Source organism: Chelonia mydas, chromosome 20 (genome assembly GCF_015237465.2).
Source record: "Chelonia mydas isolate rCheMyd1 chromosome 20, rCheMyd1.pri.v2, whole genome shotgun sequence".
Taxonomy (NCBI): domain Eukaryota; kingdom Metazoa; phylum Chordata; order Testudines; family Cheloniidae; genus Chelonia; species Chelonia mydas.
The window spans coordinates 8,555,703-8,571,452 of record NC_051260.2 but is presented as its reverse complement, the minus strand read 5'-3'; the positions used below and the strand labels follow the sequence as shown (position 1 = coordinate 8,571,452).

Genomic DNA, 15,750 nt, shown 5'->3' with positions numbered 1-15,750 from the left:
TGGGTTACCTAGGGAGGTGGTGGAATCTCCATCCTCAGAGGTTTTTAAGGCCCATCTTGACAAAGCCCTGGCTGGGATGATTTAGTTGGTGTTGGTCCTGCTTGGAGCAGGGGGGTTGGACTAGATGACCTCCTGAGGTCTCTTCCAACCCTGATATTCTAGGGTTCTATGAGAGGGATGCTTGGGTTGCTGGTGGGGTCAGGGAGCTGAGCAGGCACAGACACTACGGGATGGAGTACCAAGGTGCCTCACAGCCTGGGTACCCTGGGAAGTGTCTCACCCAGCCCTCATTGAGCTGCACCCCCTTTACTGGAGTGTCTTCCCTTCCCCCCTGCTGTGGGATCCCTCTGATGAGCTGGATACGCAGTCACACAGACTGGATGTAGATAGGCACAATGAGTGTGCTCGCAGACACACACACACACACATTGGATACACAAACATTGAATACAAACATACACATCAGATACATGTATGCACATACACACACCCCTCACACACACACACAGAGAGAGAGAGAGAGAATACAGAAACAATTTGCAAACACATGCACACAAGGGGTGAGCACACCCTCACACACACACATTGTGTGGTTACTGCTCAGTTCTTCCCCCTCCATAGATCTTCTGGGAAAGAAGGCTTCTGAACAGCTGCAAGCTGGGTCCTGGCCGGCAGCTGCGGCTGAGCTCCCAAAGCAGCCCCGTTCAGCGCTGGGCCGGGGAGCTCACACCGAACGCTGGGAATTGGGCACGTTGTCAATTGCTGCTTCTACTTGGCTAATATAAAACTAACTGTACCCAGAGTCCAGCTGTGCCCCAGATCCGCCTGCTACCCAGAGACGGGCCTGCCCTGGCTGGCCTGCTGCCACTACTCTAAGAGGGGGCTGCCAGCAATGCCCCCCCCATGATCAGCTGCATGGCCCCGGCATGTGTGCACTCGGACCGGGAACTCTACCCCTTCAAACTAAACTGCTTCCTGCAAGCCAGACGGGGGGGGGGGGCCAGGCATCCGGCTAGAAACGGCCAGGCACAGTCCTGCCGCGGTTGTGTACGGCTAGCACAGCAGTGTTCAGCTTGAGCGGGTTGAGACTGGGGTGCGTGTGGCAAGCATGTGTCTGTTTGTGTGTAGCTGTGTGCATGTGTGTGTGCCCATGTGTGCGTGTGTGTGCGGTTGTGTGTGTGTGTGTGTGTCCACGTGTGTGTGTATCTGAGACTGTGTGTATGCAGCTGTGTGCATATGTGTGGGCCCGTGTATGGGTGCATCCGTTTGTGTGCAGTTGTGTGCATGTGTGGGTCCATGTATGTGTGTGTCTGTGTGTGTGCAGTTGTGTGCATATGCATCCGTGTGTGTATATCTGTGTGTGTGTGCAGCTGTGTGCGCCCATGTCCACATGCATGTGGGTGGGGAGGGCAGTGTGTGTGTGTGGTGGGCGGGGGGCTTGCAGGATTTGTCCAGCTCTGCTGCTCAGCGATCCATGGTTTAGAGCCATTCCTGATCCTCTAGGAAGGACCCAAATACCCTCCTTCACCAGGTGAGGAGGAAGCTGCAGGGTGTAAAGGAGAAGGAGGGCTGGAACCAGGCCATGCAGGCTAGTACTGAGCCCCTCATCCCAATGCAGCCACCCCACCCCCACCTCGATTCCTGCCACCCCATGCCTCCGGAGCTTACAGGGCCGCCTTTCCCAGTAGGGCAGTCAATGCATTTCAGAAATTTGGGGCAGACCACAGGTGTGCCAAGTTTTGACTTGAGCCCCTGGGAGCGAAGCCCTTCTCTTCCTCCATCCTTCTAGGGTTCTTTCTCCAGCTCCAGGCACTGCTGTAGACCCAGGGCCCTGGGTGCTGGGCCAGGCAGCCACTGCAGCCCCTGTTCCAGTTCCTTGCAGGTGCCCGGAGCTGCGTGGGAGGTTGCAGTTGCTTTCTCTAGCCTGCTGCTGTACTGTGCACCGCTGGGTGGGGGCTGGAAGAAGGGGAGTGGACTGGAGGAAGGCAGCAGTGGTGGAGGCTTCTCTGCAGCCAGCAGGAACACCATTTGGGAGGAGCAATGTCAGCGGGAGTCTGGAGATGGAAGGAACCTGGTCCTCGTGCACCAGGTCTGGCTGCCACCCAGTGGCACTTTGCAAACTGAAGTGCAAAGTGCTTGAAACACGGGATAAAAGGCATCCTGGCCTGATTTAGACAGGACAGGCATTGTTTTATTTACATAAGGGATGTTGGCAGCCCTGTTGCCTGGTGGTCCAGGCCTGGCCTTGCTCAAGGGCTCAGACCCAGCCTTTCCCAAGGCTGAGCCAGGAGGACAGGGCCTCAGTCTGGGTGTGCTAGCAGCTCTCACTCTAGCTGGGCAGAGCATGCTGGTCAATTATACTGGGGCAGCATGACCTAGTGCAAGGGCTGTGGTGAGCTAGAAGCACCCCAGGATGATCCTTCCACTGTGCCTCGGTTTCCCCAGCTATAACATTTAGGCGCATGATACTTCCTGACCCCATGTGTGGGGCTGGCTAGGGACCAGTGTAGCAAGGGCAGCGGGGGACAAGAGGGGGCCAGAGGGTCAGCACACTTCCCCTCTGTAGTCCAGAGGGAGGCAGGAGCAATATCAGTGCCTGTCCTGTCCTTGGGGTGAGTCTCCCCCTGCCTCCAGGGCTCTCACTGACCCTGCACATAGTCCCACCCCTACCTCCTGGGAGTACCCCGGTTGTCCCGTCCCCTTCAGGCTGGGCAAGCAGTGACGTGGCCGTGGCACCCTGCCCCCAGCTGGTGAGTTTCCAGCTCTGCTCTCCAGCTGGACGTGATGGAGCAGAAGCAGTGGGAGCAGCCGAGCGAGGTGGCTTTGGCCTGCCTGGCCAGGGGAGCCATGTGGCTGACGTGGGAGCCTTACTCCTCCAGCACGGCCATCCCCTGTTCATTGCTGCTGCTTGTTACCTTCTCTCCTCCCCTCGCAGCTAGGCTGCAGCTGCCCATCCCTCCAGAGGGCCCCCGCCCCTACGCCTCCCCCCTCACTCTGCACCAGGGGCGAGGAACAGCCTGCCCCATGTCTTGCAGGGATTAGATAACTTTGGTGGCTCCCACTGGGCCCGGCACGTGGCAGACAGGGGCTGCTGGCAGCAGCAGGCTTCGTGATGCACAGGGCTGGGGAGCAGCAAGGCACTGAGCTGTACAGGACACATGTGCTGATGAAGCGTGTATCTGTGGCGCTCCGGGGCCTGCTGGGGAAGGCCACATGGCATTAGACCAGGGAGTAGACCAGGCAGGGGGAGCCCCAAGGTCAGAGATTCTTGTTGCAGCCAGGACTGAGCTGTAAGTGTAAGCAGGGGAATGGTCCCACTATTGTGGGGAACTTTCCTGGCTTATACATGACCCCGGTGGAATGGCCTGGCAAAAGGATCTGAGTCCTCGCTCCCACTCCCTTTACCCAGAGGCCTGCCTGACCTCGAGGGCTCCCCTTCCACTCTCCTGTGGCAAAGTCCTTGTAACCCCAACAAGGCTGGGCCCAGGATTCCTGGGGGGGCTCGACCCCCAACCTGGTCGTGGTCACTTAGGGCAAGGGCTCGGGTGTCCCCACTCCGGGGTGCTCTCTCTGCTCTGGACGCGTCCCTGACCCACTGATCATCACACACAGTTATTAAACAGCAATCAGTTTTAAAAAATAAGGAGAAAAAGGGAACCGGTTAGAGGCAAACACGTCACCCTGCTCTGTGGCCCAGGGACACCACAACCAGCATCTCTGGAATGCCAGGGCAGATCACAGTCCGTCCCGCACATGGCCCTGGCTGTGCTCCGGACTGCTCCAGCCCCAGCTCCAGCTCCAGCCCCAGCTCCAGCTCCAGCTCCAGCTCCAGCTGCTGCTCTGCCTCCAGCTCCCTGGGCTGCTTTTCTGGCTCTGGTTGCTGCAGCTCTGCTCCCAGCGCTGTCCTGCTCCCTGGGCCTCTTCTCTGGTTCTGTCTGGCTGGCGCAGCCCTGCTCCCCAGATCAGCTCGGGCCCCTGCTCTTGTCTTAGCTCCACCCGCTCTGGCCCAGGCAATTCCAGCTCACACAGAGGATGGGACCCCCCCTGGCCTCCTGACTCCCTCATTAGCCTGCCCGCCCTGTCAGTCAGGCTGACCTGCAGCGTTGGCCTCTCCTCATTGGGGACTGTCAGTCTCAGGGCCCTGTTTTCCCATCGACCCTTCCCCTGGGGACTGTCAGTCTGGGGACTGTCAGTCTCAGGGCCCTGGTTTCCCATCGACCCTTCCCCTTCCTTTGGGACTGGGAGCTAGCCAGCCAACCCTCCCCACTGAGTTTTAGTAAGAGGACAAGAGTCCTCCTACATAAGGATCAGCTGGTGCTGGGCAGGTCCCATGCTGCAAAGGGAGCTGTGAGCTTTGGCCCTCTCGCCACGTCATGTGCCATGGGGAGGGGGAGGATGATCGATTAACACTGGTCTATAATAACAGTGATATTAATATTCTGGGTTCCATCCCCAGTGGTGCGAGGGAGCGCGGTACAGTGGTTAGAGAAAGGGGCTAGTCAATAGCAATCCCTCATTCGAGTGGTTAGAGCAAAGGACTGGGAATCAGGACTCCTGGGTTCTTTACCTGCCTTTGTGAGAGGAGTGGTGTCTCGTGGTTAGAGCAGGGAGTGCTGGAAGTCAGGACTCCTGGATTCTGTTGCTAGCCCTGTCACTGACTCTGTGTGGGGCTTGGGCAGGACACTTCCCTGCTTTGAGCTTCCATTTCCTCCTCTCTAGAATGGTCGGTGTTACTGACCTGCCCAGGGCGATTGTGTTAACATGGCTGGAGGGTGATTGCTCTGAGCTGTCCAGTGGACAGAGCCATGGAGGGGCCAGTTTGCCATGTGGATTGATCTCACTGACTCAAGATGTCAAGTGGCATGAGCAGCACATGGGTTTTCTCTGTGATCTCCCCACACTGAATAATGAGCCTAGCTAATCCCCCTCAGGAGCCAGGGAATAGAACGTGGAGCTTCCCATCCCCAGGGCACCGGCGCAGCTCCCTCTGTGGCTCTCCACTGGCCGGTTTGGAGTGAGCAGTGTGTCTGGTCAGTGAGTTCTTAGTGGAAAGGGCCCAGAGCCCACACCCCTTGCAATCGCTGGTTCCCGATGTGGCTTTCTCCAATGAGTCGTTGCCCATCTCTGGGGCTGGCTGGGGAGAAGAAAGCTGCCTGGGGGAATGCTCAGTGCCCTTCCCCATGGGTGCTGGGTGGGGGAGGGTGTCTCCCCAAATCCGTGCCTTTTCACCAGTGGTGCAGGAATGCGCGAGAGACGGGTAAGTGCTTGGCATGTGGCTGTTCTGCTGAGGGTGAGGAGGGCTCTCCATCACTTGCAAGCATTGAGTCAAGCCTGGGTGTCTCTTTCTAAGGGCACAGCTACGCTGCAACTGCAAACCCGTGGCACCAAGTCTCAGAGCCCGGATCAATTGACTCAGACTCGTGGAGCTTGGGTTGTGGAGCTAAAAATAGCAGTGTAGACGTTCAAGCTCGAGCTGGAGCCTGGGCTCTCTGACCCACCTCCTCATGGGGTTCAGACCCTGGGCTCCAGCCCCAGCCTAAACATCTCCACTGCAATTTTTAGCCCCACAGCCCCAGCCCTGCGATCCCAAGTCAACTGACCTGGGCCAGCTGAGATTGTGTGCTGGGTCTGTTGTTGCAGTGTGGACGTACCCATAAAGATCTGCTCTTGCTCGACCAGACTTGCTGGGCTCTGGGTGGTGCTTTGCAGGAGCTCCGATTGGATGAGTAGAACCGTCCCTTCTAGCCTTAATGTCTATTAAGCTTGCCATGGCTCTGGGCGGTGCTGCTAGAGCCCTGAGGCCTCTAGGTGTGCCTATAAAGTGCATAGTAACAGAGATGGCAAACCTGAGCCACAGAGAGGAGAAGGGACCAGAACCCAGGTTTCTTCAGTGCTGGTACATGGACCTCTCTGCTGTCGCATGGGTAATATGGAGCTAAGTCAATTGTGTGACCGACTATATGGAGACTGGTCTGGGGTGGGTGCATGGCCATGTGACCCCCCAATCATTCTGAATGTGTGGTTCACCCTGTGATGAAGCGGGACTATTCTTAATGTTTCCTCTGAATAGTGTGGGGGTGCCTCAGTTTCCCCTATGCAGTTCTTAAGTATCTAGGTGGTGGGATAAGGGTGTGTGATCGTTCCAGAGCCCTAGAGGGCAGGTGTGTGAAGGGGTCTGGACACAGAGAATGGCCGACACCCTGTTTCCTGGTGACTGATGGCCTGGGCCCTTCCCCCCTGCAAGGTGAGAGCTAAAGGGCTGAAGACAAAGAGATCAGGTGACCTCCTGGCCCGGGAAAGGGACAAACCCCAGAAGAGGAGGGGCTGGAGAGAGTTTCAGTTTGGGGCTGGCTGGGGACATGGAGTGAAGTGCAGACGTGGTTGTCTGGCTCACTGCCCCTCAAAATGGACCCGGCTGAGGGGTCCTGTTCTCTGTACCTACAAGCTCTGTTTTAGACCATGTTCCTGTCATCTAATAAACCTTCTGTTTTACTGGCTGGCTGAGAGTCACGTCTGACTGCAGAGTTGGGCTGCAGGGCCCTCTGGCTTCCCCAGGAGCCCGCCTGGGCGGACTCGCTGTGGGAAGCGCACGGAGGGGCAGAGGATGCTGAATGCTCCGAGGTCAGACCCAGGAAGGTGGAAGTTGTGTGAGCTGTGTGTCCTGAAGACAGTCTGCTCACAGTCAGGAGACTTCCCCAGAGTCCTGCTTGGCTTCGTAGGGAGCAGTTCCAGAGCATCGCCCGGGGACTCTGTGACACACCCCATCCCCGCACACATTACACCCTGTTCTGAGACAGGTAGGGCCCAATCCAGCTCCTAGTGATGTCAATGGGAATCGCTCTCCTTGCTTTCATTGGAGGTGGCCCAGGCCCTGACACCAATACCGTTACAGCTGGAGTGAGAGTCTGTGCAACATGCGTGGTGGGAGGCCAGCCAACTGCTCATTTGCCTTGGATTCAGCAAGAGCAGAAAAAGAGAAAACAGGAAAACAGTCCACAGCCCTGAGCAAGACCATTTAAAACAAGAGTCACAGCTTTATTTGCGCCAACAAGCCGATTTTGCTTTCTTTACAAAAGGATAGAACGTTTGCTCTTAATACAAAACAAAATGAACCAATAATAATAATGCTAGGGGCTGTACAAACAGGTTCCTTTGGAGTTCGAGACATTACAAAATTCCAAACTCTATACAAATGTCCTCTGCAAAATAGTGAGGATTCCCCAATAAAGGGCTCTCTGGGCCAACAGTCATAGCGTGGGATTCCAAAAATAGTGGCCTGGCTTTTCTTTAAAAGTTATTGCTCGTATAAAAGTGTTTAGGGACGGAGTCAGGAACTGATAGGCCAGGTCCTACAAAGAGCTTCGAAAAAATGAAAAAGGGCAACATTAAATATGCAATTCCTTGGTTAAATACTTGGTTTAATAACCAGAAGATGGGCACAGAAGCAGCAGAGGGAGAATAAATTAAATAAATAATGTTCTAATAAATAATCATGGAGCAACAGCACGGCAAAAACCTACATGCATTTCCCCACAAAGCTAAACTCCAGCTAGACACTTTGAAGTTGATTGGGAAACAAGCAGGTTATTTAGCACGTTCCACATTTTCTGTAAAATGGAAAAAAAATAAATTAGACCCAGTTAAATAATAAATAAGAGAGGAACTTAAGACACACTTATTTTGGCAGGATCTGTTTTCGAAACACAGGGTGTGATAAATATAATACAAACCATAATGACACATTTGCCCTGGCCATGTACGTGTCTGTGGTTTAGTTCTAAACACTTTTTTAATTATTACGTCCAAGTTTTACGTGACAGATATTTGTGCTTCTGCAAGGTGAAGAGTCTTACGGTTTGGAGTCTTCGGTTTCTCCGCAGGTTACATGTAACTGCACCACATGCTTCTGCACATGGTCTCTGACATGGACTGAAAAAAGGGTTTCATGCTCTGATAATCTCATGCTGGTTTTGAGCAGCACAAAAAGTGCTGAAGGACAGGATTTCACTGGAGGGAGATCGGCAGCCTCAGGACAGGCGTAGATGTAGGAGGCGATTTCCTTGAAGCTTTGAACCTGGGCCGATCTTCTAGTGCCTGATTGAGAAGGGGACAGTGAAGGCAAAGTGTCCAGGGTTTCAAGCTTCTTGTCTCCATGGAGTTAGACACTTCAGGAGGGAATAATAATTTTGTTCCTGCTTGGAGGACAGGGAATGTTTGGGAGCTGGGAGGATATCAAACGCATCGAAGAGCTGGCTGGGAGAACTCACCACAACATGTCTTTTTGCACATTTATTTTAGTGCTGTCTGTATCTGGTTCCGATAATCGCCACCTTCCCCAGCCAATAAAGCCACGGCTGGACTTGAGAGACCACTAGGGAAAAGCTGAGCTGCCTTTCCCAGGAGCATAGTCCATGTTATGCTGATCATTCAGAACGAAAAAACCCTGCATGCTGCCCTCAGAACAGTGGTTATTAATCATGTGGCTGAGATGCATCCACACTCTGGGAGTATCTTGCGTCTAAGTTGTGTTTGGTGGGATTCCTCAGGATGAAGTCTGGGTGCAAAGGCAAGGTTCTGGTGCCAAGACACCCCAAAGAAGGAGCTAAAGGGAGACCTATTTGATTGGCAACAGACAAAGAGAAGGTTTGTCCAGTGGCTACTGCACTGATCCTTCTTCGCCCCCTGGCAGGGATGGAGTTTTCTGCGGTATCGTTTTCAGGTTCCAGTCTAGCTGTCTTGTGTTTGTCTCTCTTTCTTGATTCAAGCTCCTTTGGGAGGTGGTTATGACTCAGTTGACTCAATTTCTTCTGTTAATGGCTGTTGCTTTTATCAGTTCCAAATTCCAGAATTCAGCAACCAGGTTTCCCCTGGATGGATCAGTGTGTTGGATTCTGTTGCTTGCGGCAGAAGCATGGTGAGGAGTAGCTGTTCCGTTCCGATCCTGGATGCATCTGGAACCAGTGCAGAGCCCTGAATGGTGCAGATATCTTGAAATACTCTGCAGGCTCCTACCCCCACCACTGTATCTCTCAGGGTGTCTGCAGAAGGGGGCATTGGATGTTCATTTTAGAGCCAAAGTGATCATCCCTGTGTGTGCTTGGCTGTCAATAAACAAAGAAGGAGACAGTCACGGAGTCTCTGGGGGCAAACGTGAAAACCAGCAAAATAGCACAACTAAACAATTGTCAAGACAGTGTGAAAAGGGCTAGCAGAGATTTTCATAGAAGTGTCTCAATGAGACCAGTCCAGAGATCTTTCATACAGCTTTGGAGCAGTGATATCCCTGTCCCAGTCGTGTTCACTCCAGAAACATCTACGCCGCCTGGCTGCATTTCTCTTGATTCTCATATGTTCATGTCGAACTGTCATCTTTCTCATTATTCATTAAATATGGCGTTGAGCTGGGGCCCAACCACATGGTGTGGGTAGGACTCGTAGTTCATGTCTATGGGGAGCTCGTAGCGGGGCACTGTGCTTTGGAAATGAGACGTGTGTCCATGAGCTCCGGCCAGGCTCACCGAAGGGTAGTGGGCCATGAACGTGTAGGACTTGTCCAGGTCTGGAGACCCATCCTGCTTCAAGGAGAAGTTCCCACTGATGCTCAGGGGAGGCGTCAGGGGCCCTTCATACGGTGGAGTGGTGCAGTCTGGGTGGTGGCTCCCAAAGGAAGGATCCACCAAACTTTTGAAGGTGGGAGGCTTTAGATGTAAGAGGTGAGTTTCCATGTTCCCATAGGGGGGGCTCGGCAGTCCCGGGGATTGGTAGTTGAAGGTATGGCTGGGTATGGCAGAGTCACACACTGGGGACTTCTCTTCATGCTTCTCAAGGAAGAGGGACTGAGGCCCCAGCTGCAGACAGCCGGCAACTAGGTTACTGGTTGGCTGTGACAGACCTTTGCAAAGCATCTCCACAAAGCCCTTCCCTTCTGGGGTCTGCCCAGTCTCCAGCACCTCAGACAGAGCCCATATGTAATTCCTTGCAAGCCTCAGAGTCTCAATCTTGGACAGCTTCTGAGTCTTGGAGTAACAAGGCATCACCCTCCTCAGATTATCCAGAGCATCATTGAGACCATGCATCCGAGTGCGCTCCCTGGCATTGGCCTTGACCCGCCGGGCTCTGAACCGCTCCAGACGTGCCTTGGTCATTTTTTTCTTCTTTGGTCCTCTTCTCTTAGGCTTTTCTCCATCCTCCTCCTCCTCGTCTTCCTCCTCAATGCTGTCATGTTCTTCGTTCAAGCCAGCCATCATTCCATAGGGGGCTTGTCTGCTGTCTTCTTCCTTCATTTCATCTTGGGAGCTCAGGGCTTCATCCATCCATGACTGGGAGCTGACAAGCTCTGACATCTCTTTGGGTTTGGCATATGTCTTGGTCATCTCTGATGTCTGCAACAAAGAAAACAGTGGGTGTTAATAAGGCCCAGGCCAGGGACTCACTCATCACTTCACATGCATCAGAAATTGAATGCAAGATCACCTTCCAATAATGTTAATGATATAGAACAAATCTATGAATGACAGGCAGTACCTAGCTCTGCATCTATCTGGCTGTCTCTCCGCCTATGTGCCTACAGTATCTAATCTAATCTATCTATGTTTTTATTCCATGCCTATCACTGTGGTATCTGGTCATCATGTGCATAGATTTCAGTGGCGTTGACTCCTGCCAGCTGGGATGAGCTTCTCCCAAGAGCAGAAGGCAGAGGAATCTCCGGCACTCCCTAGTTAAGGAGCTGTATTTTGGGAGCAGTAGACCACAAGTTCTGTCCATCCCCTCCATCCCCCTTCCATACTGCATGGATGGGATTTACCGGTGAGCACAGTGGTCCTTATTATGCATGGTTGTGTGCCCAGCCTCTGGATTCAATCCCCTCTTACCCCTGGATGTTAAGCGTTCATTTTGCCTAAGAGGGGGAGCATGGACAGACCAGCTAGTTGTGGATCCACTGCCCCTGCTGGATAGCATTAGAACTCAGTGAGAGTTTGTTTGTCACCTCTGCAGTACTGGAGGAGAAGAACCCTAAAGTCTCATGCTGATGCTGTGCAGATCTTCCATTCAGGGTCTCATGGGTTCCAGTGACGGAGTTTTATGGATTTTTTTTACTCCTTTAAATTTCACTGTGAGTATTTCAAAATTCAGTCTGGCTCCATGAGGCTCATGACCTGCCTGGCCATGCTGGGGCTCCACTCTGCACAGCATGGAACAGGGATGGATTTGTCTGATTGCTTCATGGCTGGTTGGAAAATAAAAATAAAGGGAACGATCCTACTCTGTGCGCTGGAGATATGCAGGAGGCGGGAGAGGGACAGATTTCCACAGAGCAATTTGGGTTGAACCAGGCAGACCTCATCCTGAAAGTCCCCAGGGCAGACACAGCAATGCTAGGTCAGCCCCTCTGGAGAGGGGGTAGCATATTCCCTGCTCCACCATCTTCCCAATCCACCATGTCCTGTGACTGATGAGCTGGAGCATGGGGCCCTCAAACTTTTTAATGCAGCTGACTTGGGGGTATAGCGGTCCTGGCTAGCTGGGAGAGGGCTCCCATCATAGCAAAGGTTGAGAATTACTGACCTAAGGAAAGGCTAAGGTTTACTCTTGTAAAGTGTGTGTGGGGGGGGGTGCGCGTGCGTGTGTGTGTGAGCATATGTGCATTCTTTCTGCCTGGTTGTGGAATTGTGTTGCTGTTTGGAACATGGGTGCCTCTGTGCTAGCTTGGCTTAGCATCTCTGTGTTCAGGACTCTCATGCCCTCTTTTTCAGAGGTGCTGAGCTCGTGCGGCTCCCACTGACTGTGGATGGGACTGTCAGTCTCCAGAGCTCTGGAAGCTAGGCTTATGGACAGGGCATCCCTATGCAGGAATAAGCTGTGATCCAGGACCTGGAGTTTGAGCTCCACCTCAACACACAGTAAAGCAGGTTCAAATGTTGAAAAAGCAATAGCAAAAAAAAATTTAAGTACATCAGAAGCAGGAAGCTTGCTAAACAACTAGTGGGGCCACTGGACGATCGAGATGCTAAAGGAGCACTCAAGGACGATAGGCCATTGCGGAGAAATTAAATGCCATCCTTGCATCGGTCTTCATGGCAAAGGATGTGAGGGAGATTCCCAAACCCTGAGCCATTCTTTTTAGGTGACAAAACTGAGGAACTGTCCCAGATTGAAGTGTCAGTAGAGGAGATTTGGGAACAAACTGATAAACTAAACAGTAATAAGTCACCAGGACCAGATGGCATTCACCCAAGAGTTCTGAAGAAACTCAAATGTGAAATTGCAGAATTACTAACTGTGGTTTATAACCTATCATTTAAATCAGCTTCTGTACCACATGACTGGAGGATAGCTAATGTGACGCCAATTTTTAAAAAGGGCTCCAGAAGCGATCCCAGCAATTTCAGGTCAGTAAGCCTGACTTCAGTACCAGGCTAAGTGGTTAAACCTATAGTAAAGAACAAAATTGTCAAACACATAGATGAACATAATTTGTTGGGGGAAGAATCAAATCATCACTCACCAATCTACTAGAATCTACTACTCTTTAGGGAGTCAACAAGCATGTGGACAGTGGGGATTCAGTGGATATAATATACTTGGATTTTCAGAAAGCCTTTGACAAAGTCCCTCACCAAAGACTCCTAAGCAAAGTAAACTGTCATGGGATAAGAGGGAAGGTCCTCTCATGGATCTGTAACCGATTAAAGGATAGGAAATAAAGGGTAGGAATTAATGTCCTGTTTTCAGAATGGAGAGAGGTAAATAGTGGTGTTCTCCAGGGACCAGTACTATTCAACATATTCATAAATGATCTCGAAAAGGGGGTGAACAGTGAGGTGGCAAAATTTGCAGTTGATACAAAACTACTCAAGATAGTTAAGTCCCCAGCTGACTGCGAAGAGCTACAAAGGGATCTCACAAAACTGGGTGACTGGGCAACAAAATGGCAAATGAAATTCAATGTTGATAAATGCAAAGTAAGGCACAATGGAAAACAGTAATTCCACCTGTATATAGAAAATGATGGGGTGTACATTAGCTTTTACCACTCAAGAAAGAGATCTTGGAGTCATTGTGGATAGCTCTCTGAAAACATCCACTCAATGTGCAGCGGCAGCCAAAAAAAGCGAGCAGAATGTTGAGAATCATTACGAAAGGGATAGATAATAAGACAGAAAATATCATATTGCCTCTTTATAAATCAATGGTACACTCACATCTTGAATACTGCGTGCAGATGTGGTCGCCCCATCTCAAAAAAAGATATATTGGAATTGGACAAGGTTCAGAAAAGGGCAACAAAAATTATAAGGGGTGTGGAACAGCTTCTGTATGAGGAGAGATTAATAAGACTGGGACTTTTCAGCTTGGAAAAGAGACGACTAAGGGGGGATATGATAGAGGTCTATAAAATCATGACTGGGGTGGAGAAAGTAAATAAGGAACTGTTATTTACTCCTCATAACAAAGAATTAGGGGTCCCCAAATGAAATTAATAGCCAGCAGGTTTAAAACAAATAAAAGGAAACAACGAGGAGTCCGGTGGCACCTTAAAGACAACCAGATTGATTTGGGCATAAGCTTTCATGGGTAAAAAACCCACTTCTTCAGATGCATGGAGTGAAAATTACAGATACAGGCATAAATACTGTAAGGTAACTCGCTTCTCTTCATGTGCCAATATATATTTATGCTTGTATCTGTAATTTTTACTCCATGCATCTGAAGAAGTGGGATTTTTACCCACGAAAGCTTATGCCCAAATAAATCTGGTCGTCTTTAAGGTGCCACCGGACTCCTCATTGTTTTTGTGGATACAGACTAACAAGGCTACCCATCTGATAAACAAAAGGAAGTATTTCTTCACACAACGCACAGTCAACCTGTGGAACTCCTTGCCACAGGATGTTGTGAAGGCCAAGACTTTAACAGGGTTCAGAAAAGAACTAGATAAATTAATGGAGAAGAGATCCATCAATGGCTATTAGCCAGGATGGGCAGGGATGGTGTCCCTAGCCTCTCTTTGCCAGAAGCTGGGAATGGGCGACAGGGGATGGATCACTTGCAGATTACCTGTTCTGTTCATTCCCTCTGGAGCACCTGGCATTGCCACTGTCAGAAGACAGGATTCTGGGCTAGAGGGACCTTTGGTCTGACCCACTATGGCCATTCTTATGTTCTTATCTTCGTAATGCTAGTCCCAGGGCCTCACAGTGAGGGTGTTGACATGCTGTGCAAGCCCCTTATCTAGCAGTGCAAAGACCCTGCAAGACAATTGGGTGCATCATCGCTCTGAAGAAGGTGCTATCCAAGCTTCTTTTGCAGGAAGTTTGGCCACAATGGAACAGAGCCTGGGGCGTCAGTGAGGAAGTCTCTTGCAGAGGATTTCTCCTGAAAATGTAGCCATGGTGGTGCGGGGGGGGGGGGTTGTCTGTCTGTCTATCTGTTACAGTACATGGTTAGATCAGGGGCTGGTACTTACTCTGGATTCTGTAGATGTGAAACCAATGTTTGCTACATACAGACAGTGCCAGAGACAAGCAATGAAAAGAAAGGGCCATGCTGATGGATGAGAGGAAGGAAGGCCCGGTAGATCAGACACTGGCCTGGAACTCAGGAGAGTTGTGGTCAATTCCTGGCTCTGCCACAGACTCGCTGAGTGACCTCAGGCAAGTCACTTCATCTGTCTGTGCCTCAGTTCCCCCACCTGGAAAACAGGGACAATAACCCTGCCTTTGTGTCTTGTCTGGACAGGTTGTAAGCTCCCTGGAGAAGGTCCACTGCTCCCCATGGATCTGTGCAGTGCCCAGCACAGTGCAGGCTTGACATGACTGGGGCATTTAAGTGCTACTGCATCATAAGTAAACATGTAAAATCAAGTGGCTCTGATGGGTGGGTTAAATCTCAGCAAGAACCTTTTAGACATATATTGTCCCTGGATCTCTCATAATGGGCTCCAACTTGCCATCTGAGTTCTGGTAGATATAACGTCTTCCATGTACTGAGTTGTTTCAGTCCTTACAGGTCATTTAAGGCTCCTCTTCTAAAGGGCAAATACCAGGTAGCATGAAAACCTGATCTCGGTAGGAGACAGGGGCAGAGCCCTCTGTGAACTGCTCTGGTTTTCATTTTTCTGCATTAGCTCTTGTAACCTGAGCTTGTTTGCCTGGAACTTCGTTTACCTCCGCTGCATAATTAATACAGTCACACTGCACAAAACAGCCTCGGTTTCATGTTAATCAGCCCCCCAAATCCCGCCAGCTTGACTGACTCATTTAATAAAGCTTAAAGTGTAAGCAGCTTTATTGAAAGTGTGCCGTCCAAGCAATGGGTCAACTGGCCACCATCCCATCCAATGTGGAAAATCCCACATTTAATATGCATCGTGGGGCTTGTGCGGTGGATTAGGTTGTTAATTGTTGCAAACACGGGTCGCATCCCAGAAGCACCAGGTGGGCACTAATTAGCAACAGTAATAGGAAGTAGTCACATGATATTTTCCCTATTAAATCAATCATAGAATCACAGAATCAGAGAATCTCAGGGTTGGCAGGGACCTCAGGAGGTTCTAGTCCAACCCCCTGCTCAAAGCAGGACCAATCCCCAACTAAATCATCCCAGCCAGGGCAATGTGGGCAAATATGACAGGAAACATTCTGGGGCCATATCTTTGGATGCAGCCAAGCCATGAGGGGGTATGTCCTAGAGATTTCATTGCTCTCCTCTGTGCTAGGGAGCAGCCAGGGACTGATCCATTCTCTG

At 51.1% G+C, this 15,750-nt stretch overlaps 1 protein-coding gene across 1 annotated transcript in view; it reads right to left on the bottom strand.

Annotated features, from left to right (window-relative positions):
- Positions 1-6,955: 6,955 nt before the first annotated feature.
- The window catches only part of NEUROD4 (neuronal differentiation 4), a 29,234-nt gene continuing 20,439 nt past the window's right edge, over positions 6,956-15,750 (bottom strand). The window contains exon 2 of the mRNA XM_043532787.1: positions 6,956-10,382. Coding sequence (XP_043388722.1) covers positions 9,378-10,373 — 996 coding nt within the window. The 5' untranslated portion in view covers positions 10,374-10,382 and the 3' untranslated portion in view covers positions 6,956-9,377. The remainder of the gene's footprint in view (positions 10,383-15,750) is intronic.